We start from the raw sequence: 21,405 nt of genomic DNA on the forward strand, positions 1-21,405 counted from the left end.
GACTCATGTTATAATTTGTACCTGCGTATCTTATCTTTTTAACAGCTGAAGTACTGCTGAGCAGATTTTAAGCAAAGCAAAATGACATGCTTCTCAAAACATAAGCCTTGCTATATAGTTTCCTAAACATGCCTATTTCTCAAGTCAGGCATCCGAAATGTACTAGCAACTGTAAGGACAACATATGACTGGGAGAAGTTACAGTCACTTCAAGGTTTGTTCTCACATATTCAAAAGAATTAAGTTTCACAACTGACTAAATTATTAGAGATGGTGCAGGCACAATGGCACATGCCTGTACTCCCAAAGGTTCCAGAGGCTGAGGCAGAAGGATCACAAGTTCAAAGCCAGCCTCAGCAATTTAGATAGGAGCTTGCTAATATCTGAAAATTATAAAGTATTTTTTGAAATAAATAATGCATTTTTATTATAAGTAATGAGTTCCAACTTGTATTCATGAAGAAATGGAAGAAGCAGAGCATGAGGTTCTTCTCTGTCCTAAACCAAATTCCTGTTATTAGTGAAATCTGGAAAGACTTGTGAAGTAATCTTTACTACATGGAGTGGAAGACTTTATACAAATTAAATATTTGTGTAAGTTGTGTCAATAAATATTTAACTCCCTCAGTATTTGCTCTCTCCATCACCCAGAAGCAGTACCAGATTAAATGAATCATCTGCAGGAAGTGCCTAGCACTTAATGGGTACTTGAGAAGTGTTTCTTCTTTCTGTGTTCTTAGATCTTACTTGAAGGGACCCTACAGAACAGAAAGGGAAACTCCCACATGTACTAGCAGCCAGTAAGGTAGTCATTGTTTGTTTGGAATTATAGCAAAAGAGAAAACCCAAAGTGCTACCTCTAGGAACAGTTTCAAGCATAGAGATATGAGAAGATGTCACATCAGACGTGCTGTGTCTCTGCAGCTGCTCCTCAGTGTTACTTTACTGCTTTTTCTCCAACTCCACATTCTCCTTCAGAGTATCTTTTCATTTTCCTCTGCTCTAGCTCGTGATCAGTTTTCTCACCCTATGATGGTATGGTTATACTGATCTCATGCAGAAACTGTGTCAGACATCTGTGTTAAAACTAGTAAATCTAACCAGTGATCTACATATTTTCAATTTTTGCTGAAGTGATATATATTTTATGTGTATTTCTATAATATACAAAGCTTAGACACTAGTATAAAATATAGAAGCACTTAACACTTCTTATTAGATTTCATGAATACAACCACCATTTTTTAATATTGTTTTATAATATTAAAAGTTTCCAACTTTATACTGACTGGGTAGTTCATATAGGATTTAGTTCCATGAATAGGTTTAGAGAAAATTTGCTCTAGTATATTTATAATTTAGACTGGGATTATCTTCAGTTATTTGAAGGAGTTCTTTGTAATGAGCCTAAAGTATAAAATGAAAATGTCATATATCCCAAAGAAATGACATTCACAGTAGTAAAAAGCCTTTATCTCTTTGTGTGGATTAGTATTCTGTATCCATGAGCATTTCCTCCTCCTTCTTTTAAGCTGTCATTAAGAAATCCAAGGCAAAGAAGACAAAATAATATTATGAAAGGGATGGTATCATTGATTATTAAATGCTCAGCTTCATTATACTGTGCTGCAAATCAAACAGGTATTTGATACATTGTTAGCAGCAGCCACTGCTTGTCTGTAAACTGATTTTACTTCCTTATTTTAAGCAATGAAACAGTATTTTGATTTTTTTAATGATGCATTTCTTTTAATCCATTGTCATTGTTAATGTTGTTGTTGAAGTTATGGACAGTAACATATATAGTTGGTTGGAATTATTTATGCTTTATAAATACATAAGAAGAATTTTTGTTTCATTGAGAAGCTATGAAATTGAAAATGTGGTCTCATTTAAAAACCCAGAAAAGTGATATGGTCACTTTTAGTATACTATATTTATTTTAATAACTTCTAAATGCAATGAGTTTATACATCAAGAATTGGTTTAATTTATCCACACAAAGCTAGACTGATTACAACTGACTTACTCATGAAACATTAATAAAGCATTGTGTTCAGTTCTAACATGATTATAATCTGACCTCCTGACAAAGGACCGAAATAGAAAATATCTCAGATAACATTATCCTAATGCTGGGTTCATCAATCATAATCTACCCTTTTTAAAATTTGTTTTAGCAAAAGGCCTCTCATGGATGTGCACTAATAATCTTATTCAGCCTTCGGCCCAGCACTTACCGTTAGGCCAAGTGCAAAGTGTTTACAGACTGCAGCACATGCACAGAGTATTGAGGCAAGAAAACTGATTCTCAGTGTTTTTGCTTTAAGTATTATGTACTTCATGAAATTTTTATATTTCAAAGAAAAAGTTTTTTGCAGTAGATAAAATTTTGAATTTTGGAATATATTCTGTTGTTTTAAAAATCCCACCTTGTTTAAAAAAGAACACTGATATTGTTTTTACAATTCAACAGATAACTATTGAGTGTTCCAGGCACCCTTTTTCACGTTTGCAATACATCAGTGAACAGACAAGGAAACCTGCCCACACTCAGTTTAGTTTCAATCAAGAGATACAATAAACAATAAATAAATAACTAAAATGTCTAGTGCCTTAGAAAGTGATCAATGAGCCTGGCATATGCCTAAATCCCAGCATCTAGGGAGGCTGAGGCAGGAGGATCACAAATTCAAAGCCAGCCTAAGCAACTTAGCAAGGCCCTAATCAACTTAGTGAGACCCTGTTTCAAAATAAAAAGGGCTGGGATGTGGCTCAGTAGTTGAGTGCCTCTGGACTGAATCTCCGGTACCAAAAAGAAAAAGGAAAGAAAGACAGTGACCAATGCTATGGTTAAAAAGAAGTACTGCACGATAAAGGGATCAGGAATATGGGGACAGAGGCAGCATTGCTTCCTTTGAAGATGAGATTTGAGCAAAGACCTGAAGAAGGTGAGGGAGTGAGCCAAGTGACTCTGTTGGGGAGAGAACACTGCAGGCAGAGGGAACAGCTGGAGCCAACTCCCTGTGGTAGGAATGTGGTTGACAAGGAGGCCAGTGGGTCAGGGTGCAGTGAGCAAATGGGCACATAGCACAATAACAGGGGCTCATCGCATGACTTGAAGGCCATCATAAGCACTTCACCTTTTTACCCTGAGTAAAGTGAAGAGTCATCACAGTGTTTGAAGAGAAGAGTGACATGATCACACCTTTGTTTTGAAAGGATAGCTTTGGCTGCAGTGTTGGGGATGAATGGTCAAGGCACAGGGGTAGACTCAATCTGTGAGAAGGTATTGTTAGGTCTGATGGTAGCAGCGAAGGACATAAGAAATTCATCCATTCTGGGCGTATTGTAAAGTCCAAGCTTACAAGTCTTCCTCTGTGACTTCCTACCAGTGACTTCCCCTTCAGATCTCTCTCATTTTACAGAGGCAAGGTAAAGAGTGGGAGATGAGTGTGCATTGGCAAGGTTAGCACAGCAGAGGTAGACACACCACGCTTTGGCAAGTTCTGGTAGAGTGAGGGTGTAGAGGGTCAGTGCCTGTTATCAACTTAGCACTTTGGCAGAAGTTCTAAGCAGAAGGAAGAGAGAATGAAATATGCTTACCCCCAGTAGACTCTGATCTTTTTGGGAACTTTGGAATGTTTATTTATGTGTACATCCTCTAAGGCAAATGTCTGACACACGGTAGGTGCTCAGTAATTTGGCACAGGAGAAATATTAGACTACATTCACCTAGCTTATTTGAATTATAATAAACTGTGCTCCCAGAGATCAGAGGTTTTGTCCAGCATATCACATTATTCTCAGGATCTAAAGCACTGCCTGGCACAGAATGGCACTGCCATTTTCATGTTGGGTGGATGGATGAGTGGATGGATGGATGGCTGTTTCCTGTATTTGAAATCCTCTTCCCCCAGGTGTCCCTACAGTTTATTTCCTTATAGACACATAGCAGTGGAAACATGATTTCCTGATTTTTACCTTGAATATATGGAACTCTATTTAGAGAATCACTTATTACCAAGAGCAGAATTTTGAGATTATAAGATAAAAGATTGCCCTAGTGTATAAGAGGTAGGAATTCAACTGTATTAAATAAAAGAATTCAGGAGTAATATTCTCTCCTCACAGTTAATCAGTAGCCTTATTTTCCTTTTTATAAGTTTCAGAGAGGCTTTTTCCCAAACCTATTAGAGAAAGAATTCTCTACCATCTAATACCCAGGGGACAAAATGGAAATTAGAATTAGGTAAGTATTATCCATCTAAGAGATATCCTCCCTGGTTTTAGTATCTCTCTTTATTTCCTTCCTCCCGGATCCCCAGGGTAGATTTATGGATTGGGAATTGGTTTATCTGGGCTTAAAGCAATTGCTTTTGCCTTTAGATACACAAGTAGATGGTAAAGAAAGCTATTAAGACTATTATAACACTAATAGCTTAGTAATCAAGTATTTCTTTATATTTTTTTACAGTTGGTATAGTACTAAAATCTCTCATTCAAAGTCCAGAGTGGGTTCATTCCTGAAAACACAATACTAAAATGAACAAACAAGCAGATGTCATGTATTTAGTAATAGATTAGTACTATTTATACTGCAGTAAAGAGCCCTAGTGTCCTGCTTTAGCTTTAGGTGGGTGATTGTGCTTCAATTATGTGATAGTTAATATTCAATTTTTAGATATGCATTTAGCTTTGAACTAGATTTAGCTTTTAAATATTCTAAACTGAATTTTCTTTTTTAAAATAGCAAGACATAGAATCTGTAACTTTATCTGTTTAGCCTCCTACCTCCTTGTTTCTTTCTTAATTAATTTTATAACCAAAGAGGAAAAAACATGCAAAATTATTTAACTGCAACTATTACCATGCTGTCTCTCTAATGTTTGAAATAGAATAGGGTAAATTACTGCAGATGTAATATTGTTAAGTTTAGTTAAAGATTATTATGAACATATATGAACCAATTAGTTTTAAAACTTGAGTTGAGTAAAAACTGAGTAAAATATTAAATTGTCAACAATGAGACTTATAAGCCTAAGTAAATTTCATAAAATTTTTCCATACCACCAGAAATTCAATGGTCACATTATTTTTAGGTGAATTGTAACAAATTTTCAAGAGAAAATAAATTCATTTCTTATGTAAGTTGTTCCAGAAAACATAGGAAGCCATCCAACTTATTTCATGAGATTAGTGGGATCTTGATTCCAAAAGTAGTTAAAAGGAGAAAAAAAGAAATGAAATCTACTTCATGTATTGCCATAATGCAAATTCTAAGTAAAATAGCATCAGTATATAAAGAGAGAGAGAGAGAGAGAGAGAGAGAGAGAGAGAGTGTGTGTTTGCATCAGAACTAAATAGGTTTTAACCTTAAGATCAAGAAAAAGACAAGGCTATCCCATATCACCATTGCTATTATAAATAGTTGCTGAGATTTAAAACAATTCTAGAAGAAAAACTAAAGTTATAAACATAAGCAATAACAGTTTCCAGAAATAAATTCAACTTATAGAAATCAGTAGCATTTTTTCTACATTATCAATAACCAAGTGTAAAATATAATTTTTAAAATAAATCAAAATTTGGGGCTGGAGTTGTAGCTCAGTGGTAGAGTACTCGCCTAGCACATGCTAGACCCTGGGTTCAATCCTCAGCACCACATAAAAATAAATAAAGGTATTGTGTCCAACTATACCTTAAAGATAAATATTTAAAAATAAATAAAAATTTATCAACTATCTGAAAATAAACTAAAAAGAACAATAATCAAATTTTCTTGAGAAACTTTCAATTTTTAACTCTACTATAGGGTTTAGGGATTCATATATATATATATATATATATATATATATATATATATATAGAGAGAGAGAGAGAGAGAGAGAGAGAGAGAGAGAGAGAGAGAGACATAAAGACATATTGGGACCTTGGATAGGGAAACCTAATCTCAGTATTCCCAACTTAATTTATTAATTGGTTGGCACACCAACAAAATTATTTTGATATATCTATACACTTGATTATTAAAGTTATAGGAAAGAATAAGGCCCATGAATAGCCTAGTTAATCCTGGAAAAGGAAGAATAAAATGTGCTATTATGATATATAAGAAATAAAAATAATTAAGATATGAAATGAGTATAGAAAATTGAATGCACACACATCTAGATAGAGTAAAAAATACATAGAAGAGGGGCTGGGATTGTGTCTCAGTGGCAGAGCACTCACCTAGCATGTGCAAGGCCCTGGGTTCAATCCTCGGCACCATATAAAAATAAAATAAAGATTCTGTGTCCAACTATAACTAAAAAATAAATTTAAATACATAGAAGAGTAAAAGATAAGAAAAGAAGCAATGAGGGAGGAAGGGAAGGATGGAAGGATAGAACTGAGCTTTTATGAGATAGATTATCATATTATCTGTGAATATTAGTTTTGGATCATCATTTCAAACATATACACTAAAGATGATACCACACATCTCTGAAGAAAGGAATGTGTATTTGATAGATGGTATTAGAAAAAGTGACTCACTGTAACAGAATTATACTGGGTGCTTTTTTAATACCATACATGAATCAAAGTAGAGTTTAGGTGGATAAAAGACTAAAATGTGAATAATAAAACCGTAAAAATAAACCTGACTGATGGAAATCTAACCTTGTAACATCAAAACAAACCCTTAGAGTATGACATTTTTAAAATAATGTAATTATTTCAAATTAGGAATTTCTATTCAGCAAAGAATATGGATAGTTAATAAACATGTGACACATAGAAAATGCATATGAAATGTTTTAAATCAGTAAGGGACTATTACCTAAAATATACACACACACAAAAAAAAAACAACCTTGCAAATTGACATCATAAAGACAGAAATCTCCACTTTAAAAATGGGCCAAAGGTAATGAACAGAAAATGTGTAAAAGAGAAAACTCAGAAAATCAACAAGCATATTAAAATGATGTCAAATTTGTTAGTAATCAGAGGAACAATGAGATAATATTTTGTATCTGTTACATCAGCCAAAATTAGAAACCTGGTTAATACCAAGAGTCATTGTGAATGTGGACATGCAGAAACTTCATAGGCTGTAGAGCGAGTAGGAACAGGGCAGTCATTTTGCAGAGCAGTTGGGGAGATGGAGTAGGGGCACACCCATTGTGGTAATATACCAGTAATAATTCAGTGTATAAGCCCCAAGAAAATACCAGCAGAGGTTCTAAAAGCTTCAAATAAGGCATTGATCACAGCCTTGTGTCATCAGGAGTTGGAAGCAGCCTGATGCTCATTGTTGGGGGTGTTTTGTGACTCGCTGCACGCATAATGGTATAGGAATTCATAAAAGCAATGATAAATGAGCGAAGAGAGGGAAAAATGAAATTTGTAATCCTAGACCATGTTTATAGATCAAAAACACGTGAGCACAAAGAGTAAGTAATACTTTATACGAGCACATGCAAACAGGAGGAGAAACACTGAACAGGTTAATGGTTGTTGCCTGTGCGGAGGAGAAAAATGAAAGTAGGGAATTGAGATAAAAGGGAATAAACACATTTTAAAAATCCAAATTTTTTTTAGTGAAAAGTCGTTCCCTCTGCCTTTCATGATTGCATTAGGCATTTTATAATATGTATAATGGTGTTTCTGTAACAAAATGATAAATTTTATCAAGCCTTTCTTTGGTGGCCTTTACTTATGAGATTGATTTCAAATGCTTGCTGCTTAGCCACTCATGTTGGTTAAAATCTTCCTTTAAATAATAATTCTACAACTGTTCTCAATCCATGTGAATGTATTTGGGTAATAATGACTCACTAATGAAAAATACATTTTTTATCCATTCACTTATTGCATCAGGCCCTGAAAATATTACTAATAATCAAGAATTTTTTTCTTAACTGACTCATTACACTGAATTTTACAAATAATTTATACAAATTGACCAAACTGCTATTATAAACATAACCAGTATAGAATTTTAACTAACATCTTCTCTGATGTATTTTTGTCTCATTTCCTAGTTCTAGTCTGAACTGTTAATTAAAGATCCATGAGATATATAGAAAGTCTGTTTAATTTTACTAAGGAAATTCTGTCCTTTCATAAAAATCTAATTATTTATATTTTTGAATGAGAAACATCCTCAATAATTGTTATAAATAAAATACTATCCAGAAATTTTTAAAGAAGTGAATCAGGAAAGGGGTTGAAGAGAATAAATTGCTAGTTAATGTGATCACAAGAAAAAAATGAAAAGTACTATTCAGAATACTTAACATATTTAAAAAATCGGATACAATTTTGAAAAGCTTAATTTAAGAAATCATGAATTAAGTGAATTCCAAATTGGTTTCAGGGACATGCTACCAGAGAATAACTTCGTTCACATATTTAGTGACAGCTGTAATTCAGAAAATTGTTTTATATGGCTATACATATCTGAAATTTGGAATCTAGATGTACACTTTTTTGTTGAAATCTGTGTCTTCTTTAAATCAATAAGAAGTTGATGATTGAACTCAGTAAAGTGAGAGACATAGTAAGCTATGCATCTGCTCATGTCACAGGTCTGAAGAAGACACTCTGTCAGGATCACCAAGGACACCTCCAGAGGTTAATGAAATAAAAGTGTTTTTCTCCCCCTACCAACCCCCTCACCCCTGGCTCTTTCTAGAAGTTCAGTATGGTCATTGACTCTTAGTAGTTTACATTTTTCTCACTAGCTGGCAAATATCCCAAACTGCCCAGTGATTCCCAGACTCTACAATAACTGAATTAATTCACAGCAGAAGAAAGGTCCTTTCTAGGTATCTTAAAGGTAATTGGGGGACTTCAGACAGGAAAATAAGGGTATATTAAAGTTTTTTATAAAATTGCTTAATTTCAAACTAATGCTTAAAATAAGAAATGCAATTGTAAAATGGCATTAAAAACACTATTTCAAATTATTTTTCTTGTATACATAAGTAGGTTTGTAAGAAATCTATTTAATGTTAAAACTTCATATTGAATACATAATGAAGCCAAGAGAAAGTTACACATTTTAAAAAGAGAAAATTTCCATTTAGGCCTATGTCTTATTAAAGTTGCTATTTTGCCATTTCTATGAATTGAAGATCAAATGTATATAAATCAATAGAGGAAAATAAAGAGAATATGCTTCTTATTTGTACAGAATATTTCACAGAAAGAAAAATCTAAAATTTTGCTAAATTTGGGCTGTCTGTCATTTCTTTCTTGACTCATTTCAGGCCCTGGAAAGTGAATTTGTTTCTTGCCAACTCCATCAGTGGATTGACCTGATATTTGGCTACAAACAGCGAGGACCAGAAGCAGTCCGTGCTCTCAACGTTTTTCACTACCTGACCTATGAAGGCTCTGTGAACCTGGATAGTATCACTGATCCTGTGCTCAGGGAGGTAGGTGTCAAGTCCCAAAATTTTCTGTAAATTTCTGGCATCTCTCAAGCACAAATTTGATTTTGCATATTTTTCTCTGTTAATTTCTTTTCAACTCTTTACTACACATAGATTTCAGGTTCTTATCAAAAGTAGAAAAATGGATATATGTCAAAAACAAGAAATTCAACTAGCATATTTTCTTTCTTTGATTTGCATACATTTTTACTGCACTCATACCCTTATTTTATTTTACTTCAGAATCTTCATTAAAATGTCTACTGCAAGCCAGGCTAGGTGGTACACGCCTGTAATCCCAGCACTGGGGAGGTGAAGGCAGGAGGATTTCAAGTTCAAAGCCAGCCTCAGCAACTTAGCAAGGCATTAAGAAACTTAATGAGACCCTATCTCAAAATAAAATATAAAAAAATGGCTGGGGATGTTGCTCAGTGTTTAGCACCCTGGGTTTAATCCCCAATACCAAAAAAACAAACAAGAACAAATGCTTACTGCATCAAGTGTGTTTGTTATTAATGCATGTGATGTGCTTGAATATGTAAATATGTGCAGTCATAATAAAATAACCTGCTAGTGTGGGGTTTTTTTAAATCAAAATAAAATTGCAATTTTCTAGACAGAACATTTAAAGAAATATATCAATGAAATAGATGCATTTTTAGAGTTTTATTCCTGTATGTTCTCAACCTAAAATGTTTATAGAGAACAGTTGGGAAGTGTATAATATAAGTATACACTTGTAGTGTATAAGTATTTTTAGTGAAAATATTCATGGAAAATATTATTTAAATCACTTCCACTTTGAATGAACTGATTTCAGATAGGTAGAAAGAGTGGAGATAAAACAGCTGCTACATAAGTGTTTCTACAAGGAAGCGATATCCCAATTCTGCATCCTACCAATATCCACCATCTGCTGTATGCAAAACAAGTCATCCTTTCTACATCACCAACCAGTGGAATGTGTGGGGATTATTTTTTGGTGTTGTTAGAGGTAGAAAACATGTAGACGTGGGAAATGAAGCCCTACTAAAATAATTTGCATCTATATAGTTATTTCCTATATACCTCTATAAAACTAAAATGACTTCATTTGTATAGCTGCAAGCATAGAAGAGGGAAGGGAAAGGAAGAGCCTCATGATCATAGATCATTGGACCCTTAGGGCAGAATATTCAGAGAACACATTGCAAGGATGTTATTAGAGGCACTATTGTACTGTATTTTATGCACAGGAAATGGGATTAGGGCTAGGGGATGACTGAATGAGAGAGAAGCTAGGTATTATGAAACTGGGTGGTGAAATAGGGAATTTTCTCTACACACCTAACTTAGTAACCCCAGTCATGTGTAAACTGCAGATTAGTTAGTGGAAGATAATTTTAGTTTAATTATTATTTTAACTATATATATTTGTTTAATACTACCTGTGTGTATGTGTATATATATAAATGTATTTCTTATAAACTGAATTATTCATTTAGAACCAACACCTTTTAGAATCAGAAAATAGTTGAAATAGCTTATTCATATATTCCAAGACCAAGTCCAAATTGGTTTTTGACTTTTAAACATCATAGACATTTTTGGTTCTCTGTATTTTATTACATCATTTTCTCCTATAAGTTCTCTCCTTAATAAGAAAGTTGCAAGTTAATCCTGTTAGGCAAAATACAGATATATTGCACATCTTGAATATGATAAAAATATAAAGCAGCATTAAAACTGACAGAAAAAAATGGCAGATCTTTCATATTTAAATGAAGGCAAAAAGGAAATGAAAGAATAGAAAGAAATTGGAATTAGAACTGAGACTTTATATGACTATCGTATATGTTATTTAAGTCTTATAAAAATATCTGCTTCTATAAAGTATCACCATTGCTTTCCACAGTGGAAAAATCTAACTATTCATAGGCCTTAACCATCAATCTGCAGGACTTCCTAATGAGACATTACATGAAATGTATACTTTTAAGTTTTTCTATTGGGTAGGAATGGTTCAACCACATGTTTATTTATTTCATAGATGTCTTAACAGTTATGTTATGCCTGCTTACTACCTCCTAGTGATGCAAATCATCTAGTCAGCTGTAGTGCCTCAGTCCAAGACACTTTCTCCTTCCAGCATTTTCCTTCTGAGTATATAATTATCAGACACTAAGGTTCCATTAAAGAGATTCTCAGAATTATACTATGGTATGTGTGTTCTTGCCCTATGAGTCCCTCTGTCATATCCCTCACCTAGACAGCTCTTAGAACACTAGATGTGAGGGAGCACACACCTGGGATACTATTACCTTCTTTTCCCAGCCGTAACAGGCCCAAGTACCTGCCGAGCTTGTGTCAACTCAAGAATGCTTAAGAAGATACTTCATCTCCTCAAAACCAATAGGGACCATTTAATATGCTGTAGACATAAAAGATTAAATGACTTTAAGGAATATGAGTTAATTTCTTCTCTCCCACTCCCCATCATTACTTCTTCTAATACATTCCCATTGATATTAATATTAGCTAACTAATTAGAACATGGTTACTTGGAAAGCTGTGGAAGAGAAAGAAGTGAGATGGTTCAATATGATCAGTTTTAAAAGTTCTTTTGGCCTGCTGCAGTGAGGCCAGATTGGAGGGAGCTGGGAACACCTGTGAGAGTGACAGGATACAAGGGAAGCTGTCCTGACAGAAGAAGATGGCAACGTGGAAGAGGAGGTGGAGATGGATGTAAGGATCCATAATTAAAGTGGACAAGATTTAGTGGCAGGCTGGATATGGAGGGGGACTGAAGAAGAGGGAGTTTCCAGGGTGACTAGTAGGTTCTGAGTTTGCACATCAGGGTGGATGTGGTTGTGTTTTCTGAGACTAGATGGAGTGGAAGAGGAACTTGATGTTTGTTCATCTGAAGCAGGAGGCTGGGCCAAGTGACAAAGGGCTTCATTAGCATCCTAATGTCTAAGCATTGTGTGTCCTTAGCTAAGACCTTTGAATACGTTGCTTAGGCTTCATAACCCGGCCCCCTTTATTTTAACTGTCAGCAGCATTTTCTGAGGAGAATTTCCTTTGATATTTTTCACTAAACTCTTAGGGAGGGCCATGACTCAAAGTAAATTTAAGAATCACTGACAAGGACGTTTCATCATGAAGCCCAAAAACAATAGTGATGAATGGAAATTTCCTATTCAGCCTCATAAGAGGGAGTTTACACCTCTTCCTAAATGCCATTTTTTCCTGGACATCTTCCCTGATCGTCTGAGACCAAAGTGATTCTCTCCCTCACAATTCCTCTATCTCCCACCATGTGTGCATTATTTCTTACCTTCTTTTTTAAGCTTAGCCTTTCCAATAGAAATAGCTGGCAATATTAGCATATCCCCAAGCTTGGATGATTTATATAATTATCCATGTGAAATTAGTATTGGCATTCCCATTTTATGGACGAGGAAACTGATGTTTAGAAAATGCACCCAAGTGGTCAGTAGTAACTGGCAAAACTGTGTTTTGAACCCAGTCCATTTGACTCCAGGGTTTGTACTGCTTCCGGCTCTCTTGGTGAATTCTGTTGATTAGCAGACTTCACACCTATGCTTTGTAGCTGACCTTGTGCTTTGTGCTCAGGCCTTACTGAAAGAATCAGAGCCCTGCATGTGATCAAACCCTTTTATAAAATGACCCTGCTTAAGCCTGGGAATAAAATATAGTAGAGTGAATCAGGACATTATTACTCTATGTACACATATAATTACACCATCAGTGTAATTATACATCATGAACAACCAGAAGAATGAGAAGTTATACTCCATTTATGTATGATGTATCAAAATGCATTCTACTGTCATATATAACTAATTAGAACAAATTTAAAAATTCTTAATAAAAAAAGTAGTTCAGAATGTTAACCTCTGTGTTAACCCAGCATCACACATGCAAAAAAATAATGATAATAAGTTAATGTTTTTATTGAGCTCATTACAGTCCTTTTATTTATAATGGTTATCTTCATATTTTTAAAATATGAAGAGTACCACAAAAATAAAACCAAAGGAAGGCTAGTTATATTAAACTCTAGCTATCCTAAGGAAGACTTTTTCCCCCATGCTCAAATTAAAAACTGACTTTAAAATAGAACTAATTAACATAGGAATATCTACATATTTTTAAAAATATTCTATAATCAACTCATAACTTTGAGCTTTGAAGTTAGTGGTAAAACTTGAGAAATGGCTTAAGGTTATTGATTCATTCTTCCTTGACAGGTGAAATCATGAAGCAGCACTAACCACAGCAATTATGGCATTAAAATGTCAAGAAATTAGAGGTCAGAATAACAGATAATTTTCTTCTCTATGTCAGATTAAAAATTGACATTCTTTTGACAGTTTAGGATTTCTGGCTGGGAAAATTATGACAGCTTAACTTATTTTATACTTGTAAAGCAGTAATTGATAATAAACTTTATCATGACAGCCTCTGGGCAGAAACATGACAGTACAGTTCTGGTACAAAGCTTTTCTTAATATGTAAACACTAGATCTAGTGGATAGCAGATATTATTTAAATTGTCTTTAGACTTGGCTTACATCATAATCTTCTAGACATTTTTTTTTTCATACATGAGCTCAACTGACTATTTGGCAGTGCTTTTCAATCATGATAATGAATATTCTTATCCTTTTTAATATATTAATAAAAAGTTGTGATTTGCTTTATATTTGTACTTAACTAAATGATGGCCGAGAAACTCCATGTGTGACCTGTGTAGGAAAAAAAAAATGGATCCTGAAATCATCAAGTCACACGGTTTTCTGACTCCTTGCTACTTGATTGTGGTCCAGAGCCAGCAGTATCAGCATCAGCTGGGAACTTGATAGAAGTTCGATGTGATCCATAGGTGACTTGTTGGAGATATTCAAGTTTTAGAAACACTGCCCTACCAAAGGTATATTTGACTCAGTTGGAAAGCTTCTTGTTTTCCTTACAAAAGTAGAGAGAATGGTATGATGAACCCACCTAAACCTCTCACCCAATTTCAACTCATCACATCTGCCTCCCAAGCCCTGCCCCCTCTGCCATTTTTGAACACACATGACATCCCCATCTAGCCCCATCTAACCTGTCATCCACTGTGTCCTCCCCATTCCATGGATATGTCATAACATCCAGGGAGAGGCTTCAAGCAAGTTTATTTGGGGGGGAAAAAATCTCTTCAGAAAGTTTGCACACTTCCCTAGTTTAAAACACTAATGTAGCCTAATACTCTTATTAAATATTTTTCCCAAGGACACAGAGCTTCACATCATCAGAACCAGGACTTAGGTGAGCTCAGCTGATTCTGGAGTCAGTTTTTCTTTAGTCTCATTACTTCAGAAGAAATTAAAATTAACTACACATACTAAAACTTACTAATTTGAGAGCTAACCTTCCTTCACCTTACTTATGAAACAATTCTTAAATATTAAGGGAAGCCTAATATGTTATTTCCTTTTCACTAATGTAAACTCTCTTTTTCCTGTGTTTTTGAATGTGTTAAAAATTTCAACACATTAAAACTTTCAGTAATTATAGGAAAAAAATTGAGATGATTTTTAAGGAATTTTATTAACCACTTTGTTAATCATTTGTTCAAATTTCTCTCAGAAAAAAACATAGTTTTTTCAGTCTTTGAGGATTACAAAGGCTCAAAGACTGAAATTCTTTCATACTTAGTAATTAGCTTGCAGCAGAGATTATTAATTATATGAATTCCATGAAATTTTTTAGTATGCTTTTATAATGAGTGAAAAATATTTCATGGGCTGGGGCTATATAGCTCAGTGGCAGAGTGCTTGCCTACCATGTGTGAGGCCCTGGGTTCAATCCTTAAGCACCACATAAAAATGAATAAAATAAAACATTCTGTCCATCTACAACTATAAAAATAATTTTTAAAAATATTTCATTCTAAAATTTTTAAAGAAATTATCACACTTACTATCAGACATAATGATACAAGCCTCTCTGCCTCAAACAATGATATGTATGCAGGAGACCAAAAAAAGGGTAGAAAGTGGGAATCCACTTATAACTTGTATTGCAGCCCACCATTAGTATTTGATTGGCATTAAGCCAGTCACTTAATTTGTAGGTTCCTTAATTCTCTCACCTAAAAAAATATGGAAGAAATAAAACTTAATTCACAGAAGAAAAATATGAGAAAATACTTTATAAACTATAAAGCAAAACACAGACATTGCTTTTTACCTAAGAGCATAATTAAATAAAGTATCTTTTATTTAATTTGTTTTAATAATTTCTCTCCATATAATTCCAAAACCATCAATTTAATTTAAAGAGATTTATAATAGCAAGAGGTAAAATCAATTAATTTGTGCCTTATCATTTAGTTAAAAGAGAAAATCATACTTTTAAAATTTCTTTTCAGCAATGTCTCCCAAAATTCTATAAAAGGGCCCCTAATCGCAGACCTCTTGTTGCCAGTAACTCTTGCTTTCTCTTGATCTAAATTAGTGTTAGCATTTTTTCACTTATGATTATTTATATTTTTAAAGTTTTTCTTTCAAGGAGATTAGTCTTCGCATTATCAAGTGAACTAAAATAACTGCTGCACTGATACTACAGTTGTATCAATTTAGGAAGAGAGAAAAATGGAGTTAATATTCCAACAGAAGCTGTAAGCTCACACCAGACAAATTATTCACAAGATACTAACTTCTGAGCTTGTCACAAAACTTGTCATTGTACCTGTAGTAGATATCACCAAATTGAAAACGATTCAAATGACTTCTCTTTGACAACAAAGGTTTGAACTTAAGCCTATCATAAAGTACTGTGTTGCTGACAGCTGTTAGAACATATGAGCCAAGCAATGTTTATTTATAGACACACACATTTATCTATTTGCATTTTAAAATATTAAATATTACCAACAGTTATAAAACTATGAGGCCTTTTGTCTAATTTCCTGTTACTGGTTCCTTGGTTGTCTTAGATATTTTTTTCCTTTATCTCTCACTTCAATCTGACAGGGATTACAAAGCATCCATTTGGATACACTGTGGTGAAAATATGCCCATAGGAAGTACAGTAGATCACTTCAGTTTTCCTTTGTTTTCTTGCAGAAGAATTTCTTGCTACTACAGAGAACTGACATGATAGGGCTGTCAAGAATCAACCTGACAAATATGTCTTTAGCCAAAAGAGCTGCAAGGCTAGCTTTCCCAAGGAAGATGAACTCATAAAATGTATCAGGAAAAAAATTAACACACTTTTCATCATGATGATATAAATGAAAGTATTCATAGTGACAACATTGATGGCCTCTGCAGTCATTGCTTATTTTTTTCTGTGAATTTATATTCCCTGTCCTTCCCCCATTTCTGACTTCTTTCTTTGTTATGACAAAGGATATCAACCACCCCCTGGATCTGCCTGAATGAGTCATAACACAATGTTGTTCACTTCCAAGTGCTACAAGGCCTAATTGTCTTCAAATGAGCTGTTCAAGTTTCTTCTCCTGGGCAGCTATTTGAGAAATGATTGCATCAAATGAGCAACAAAATGGCTAAAACCATCTTCATTTTCCTTCTATCATTACCGGAAGGAACTTTTACTGACCTGAATTTTTTAACAAATTCAAAAGCCATATTAAAGTAGAAAGAATGGCCCTACGTTTTAATTATTGGAATATAAATACACATTAGTGTTTCATAAAGCTAAAAGATCATTTTGGAGGCAAGAAGACTATCATGAGCCCTAAAACTAATAAGGGTATAGATTTGCAAGCATTTGTTACATGTCTCTCATCCAGAGCAATAAGGTTTGTTGGAAAAAGATTTGACAAAGTTTCAATACAGAAATTAGTATCAAGGAAATTAATGACACACATTTAATTTTGATTACTTAATAAATCTTTAATTTAGGTTTATCTTTTCTCCTCATAATTACTGCAGCCCTTAGCTAGTCTGTGGCCATCAATCGTTCCCTACAAAAGCATAAATAATGCAGCTAGTGAAAGTCAAATGTATGTCATTTATGTGAGCAGTGCTTTTTTTCTCCTCTTGGTGTTATTTTTATTGTGTGGTGTTAAATGCTAATTATTGATTTTCAGAAATTAACAGCAAATGCTTTCACAAGCATCCAAAGTCATATTTGACTCCAGGGAAGAAGGGTGAAAATTGCATCCTGCTGTTTGTTAAAGAAATAGCTGGAAGGGATTTCCTTATCTTCTATGAACATAGATTTTAGTTATATTACACATTTGTTACCTCAGCATAAATTAACAATCATTCAAAACATATTGCATGCTTCAATTTGTAGAAGTAGACATCACTCAATCTAAGTACCTAAGCATTTCAATTAAATGTTTAGGACTCATTTTTAAAGTTCTTAAACATATTGATAATGAGCCTATTTAAAAGCTATTTGAAATCTCAGTGTAGTCTTTCTAAAGTACTGTTTCCATTTATGTCAAAATCAAAGAAGAACCTTTTGTTCTAATGAATACACACAGTAATATTTTAAGCTGAATTTGCTTCAGTAAAAGTATATGTTTTTATTTTGGAATGTTTTTACCCCCTCATGGTGAACTTTTATCTCAATATCATTCCACATGCCAAGCAAATCTATTTTAGCGTTATCATTTTCATTATTATTTTCTTTCCATGATTAGAAATTCTAAGTAAACTTGTGAAGACTGCCCTCTAAACCACTACTTCTCTCTCATTTCTCCTTCTACAGCACTATCTCTCCTCCAGCTTATTCCCTCCTTTTCCTTTTCCTCCTGAATCAGCCAACATAGAATTTATTTTATATAAACTTATTCAACCAGCAAGAGTTGGGCAGGAAGGTTGTCCTGATTCCTCAGACATAGTTGAGCATTTCTGAGTCAAGTCCTCTATTTATGTACTATATAATAATCAACCCCAGAGTAAACAAAGAACCAAAACCTGGGAGAATCCTTAAGAGATCATCTACAAAAAAACCCTTGTTTTTGAGTTGGTCAATCTCTGAATCATCAGGAAAAAAAAGTATTTCTATTCTCTTTGTGAATATTAATAAGCATAGATTGTAAAAAATTCCATAACTCCTCCTAAGAAGTTTATACTAGGTGTTTATTTTTTAAATATTCCAAATCCTCAAAAATGTGTCTTGCCTGGATATAATTTTATTTTGGTCTGTACTACCTAGATGTAGAGCACAGGTGACCAGAACTTCTCTCATCTGTTATACCTTAATACATCCTGCTTGTGTCAGTCAGGAGCTCAGCACGTGACCCTGTCAGAGGGATAATGAAAACTTCCTTGAAAATGAAGGAAATTCAGACACATGCCACAACATACATGAACCTTGAGGACATTTATGCTAAGTGAAATAGAAGGTCACACAAAGACAAAATATTGTATGATCTCACTTATGTGAGGTCCTTGAGTCATCACATTTATAGAGACAGAAAGTAGAATTGTGTTTGCCAGGGTCTAGGAGAGAGTAGAGTGGAGAGATTTTGTTTATAAAGTATAGAGTCTTATATTGGCAACATAAAAAGAGCTCTGGAGATTGGATGCATAACAATATGAATGTCCTTAACACTACTGCACCATATGATTAAAATCATTAAGTTTTAAGTTATGGGTATTAACATTTTCTTAAAGCGATAAAGAAGAGAGTCTAAAATGATCCTAGTTACAAAGGTATGGGAGAGAGAAAGTGATTGAACAAGGAAAAATGTAGTTCCTGGGAGTTACCACTCCAAGACCATAGGGGAAAAGGAGAGGGAATCATTACCAGAACCTGGCAAGAGAAGTGGTTGCCCAGTAAGAACTGTGATCACAGAGGAATACAGCCTAGGAGTAAGGAGAGCTATACAGTAAATACATTGGCCTCCTGTCTCCTGATCTGAACTATGTCATTGGTGAATCCAGTGGGATGTTTGAGAACAACAGAATGTTCTGAAGCTTTCCACGGAGGCCTCTGGCCCACAGCCACAGAAGGAATCCAGCTCAGCCATCTGTCCCCTTGGGCTGTTCACTTCTCTAGACTAAGCAGACTTATGACACCGAGATAGGGTCAGCCACCACCAACTACATTAAAGTGCATGCACTCTTCTGACTTGAGTACACTTACACTTATTTTAAGTCGAAAAATTAAATGAGCTTGCCACCAGAGGCACTGAACTGATACAAAGAGAAAATATTCTGAAAAATAGTTATAATACTGATCGTCAACTTTGCCATTCATGCTTCTATGCACATTCCGCTAGGTATTCCACTTTGAAAGCAAGAGAGTGTTGAGGCTTTTGAATGGCAGGCATATGCCATTTCTGGGAAATATACGTGGAGGCTAAGTATTGCTTTCTACAAGTAACTGCCCCCTTGTTTTAAAAAGAAGAAATGCAGATTTGAAGTAGTTCACAATTGTTTGGCATTATAGGAAGCAAGCTAGTGCTAAGTATTTTTAAATGGTTATGTAAGCAAAGCTGAACTGTAAATCTTCATTCAGAAATATGTATTAAGATTATGGAATGGGTGTAAGACTTGGTAGGGGGAGAAAGTAGGTTTGGTTGATGGATCTTTTATGGCCCTATGGTCTATCCTTGAAAGTTTTTGAAAAAAGTGGAAAGATCATTTTGTCGAATTTCCCCTATTCTTGTTTTTAAAAGAACAACAAATCCCAAGCCCTACAAATGTCTTGTATTGAACTTTTACATTTGAATTAAAGATTGTTAAACATTAAAAAAAAGAGAGAGAAAAAAATATTCTGATGGAATATTTTCTGTCCAGAGGAAGTAGTGTTTATCATTTTTCACATTAATTTGTTAAATCAGTTATATAATGTTATCATAATTCACCATTCCAAGGAGAAAATAGAAATCAATAGGATTGCTATTTAAGTTTACACCAAACAAATGAAACCAAAAAACTAAGTCAGGAAATATATCAGAGAACCCTCCCTCAAATATTGTCTAACACAATCTACTAATTAAAGCAAAAGTAGTCCTCTTTTACTGGAGTTTCCAAATATTTTCTTTAAATGTTCAGTAATTTTGCTGGAATAGATTTTCAACCTTAATGTAATTGATTGTTAAAACAAAAGGAAAAATATTTGTTCTTTTATTGTGGTTTCCATAAAAAACTAGACACAGTTGAATATAAAATGCCATTTTAATTTTTTATAGTTTATAAAGCAAGAAATAATAACGTGCATATATTATTTGCTTGATTTACTTTGCTCCTGGTTTTGAACATTAAAAAGCAATACTTTATATGATCTTGTTTTATTACAACAATAAACCAGAAGCAAAAGCTTATTAGTTAAAATACACTCTGCCATTAAGTAACCTTTCCTTTTATCACTTCATACTTCTCAAAGTCCCATTGGTTTTTGTTGTTGTTGTTTATTCTGTATTGTTAGAATTCCAAGTAGAAGAGAATGATAACGTAAAACACATACATATTATTTTTGCTCTGTGTGAAAATTGTATTTTCTGATTAATAAAAAAAGACACTTTCAAATGTTAAAAGCATTTTAAGAAAGAATTTTTAGTTTTGAGATATACTCAAAACAAGGAAATTTCTTGATTCTTTTCCTGTGTTCCCAATCATTTGTACCATTTTTTCCTGGAATTTTCTAAAAATTGTCAATGAATTGACTGATTAATTGAATCCATTTTTTTCCTGGAATTTTCTAAAAATTGTCAGTGAATTGACTGATTATTTGAACATAAGAGTCAGCACTTTTTTAAATGCTGATTTTTTTTTCTTCTACAAATCAAGCTTAAGTAGAGCAAGGGGAGTAGTTGGCACAGGACATTTGAAAGCCTGCATTGTTAACTCACTTGTATTTCTCACAGCGCTGTAGACCTGGTGGCTTTTCATCTAAAGATGCTAAATTACCTTTACAAAAAAAATAAAATAAAATGACTAGGAATTGTAAAGATACTATCAGAAAAATATATCTGGGTTAAATTTACTTGCATTATAGAAAA

At 33.9% G+C, this 21,405-nt stretch overlaps 1 protein-coding gene across 6 annotated transcripts in view; it reads left to right on the top strand.

Moving 5' to 3' along the window:
* Positions 1-21,405, top strand: part of NBEA (neurobeachin) — a 638,449-nt gene that overhangs the window by 588,501 nt on the left and 28,543 nt on the right. For all 6 annotated transcript variants that reach the window (XM_081293195.1, XM_081293196.1, XM_081293198.1 and 3 more), the window contains exon 48: positions 9,264-9,431. In XM_081293195.1, the coding sequence (XP_081149321.1) occupies positions 9,264-9,431 (168 nt within the window). The remainder of the gene's footprint in view (positions 1-9,263; positions 9,432-21,405) is intronic.

Source organism: Spermophilus citellus (genome assembly GCF_964194105.1).
Source record: "Spermophilus citellus genome assembly, chromosome: 1".
NCBI lineage: Eukaryota > Metazoa > Chordata > Mammalia > Rodentia > Sciuridae > Spermophilus > Spermophilus citellus.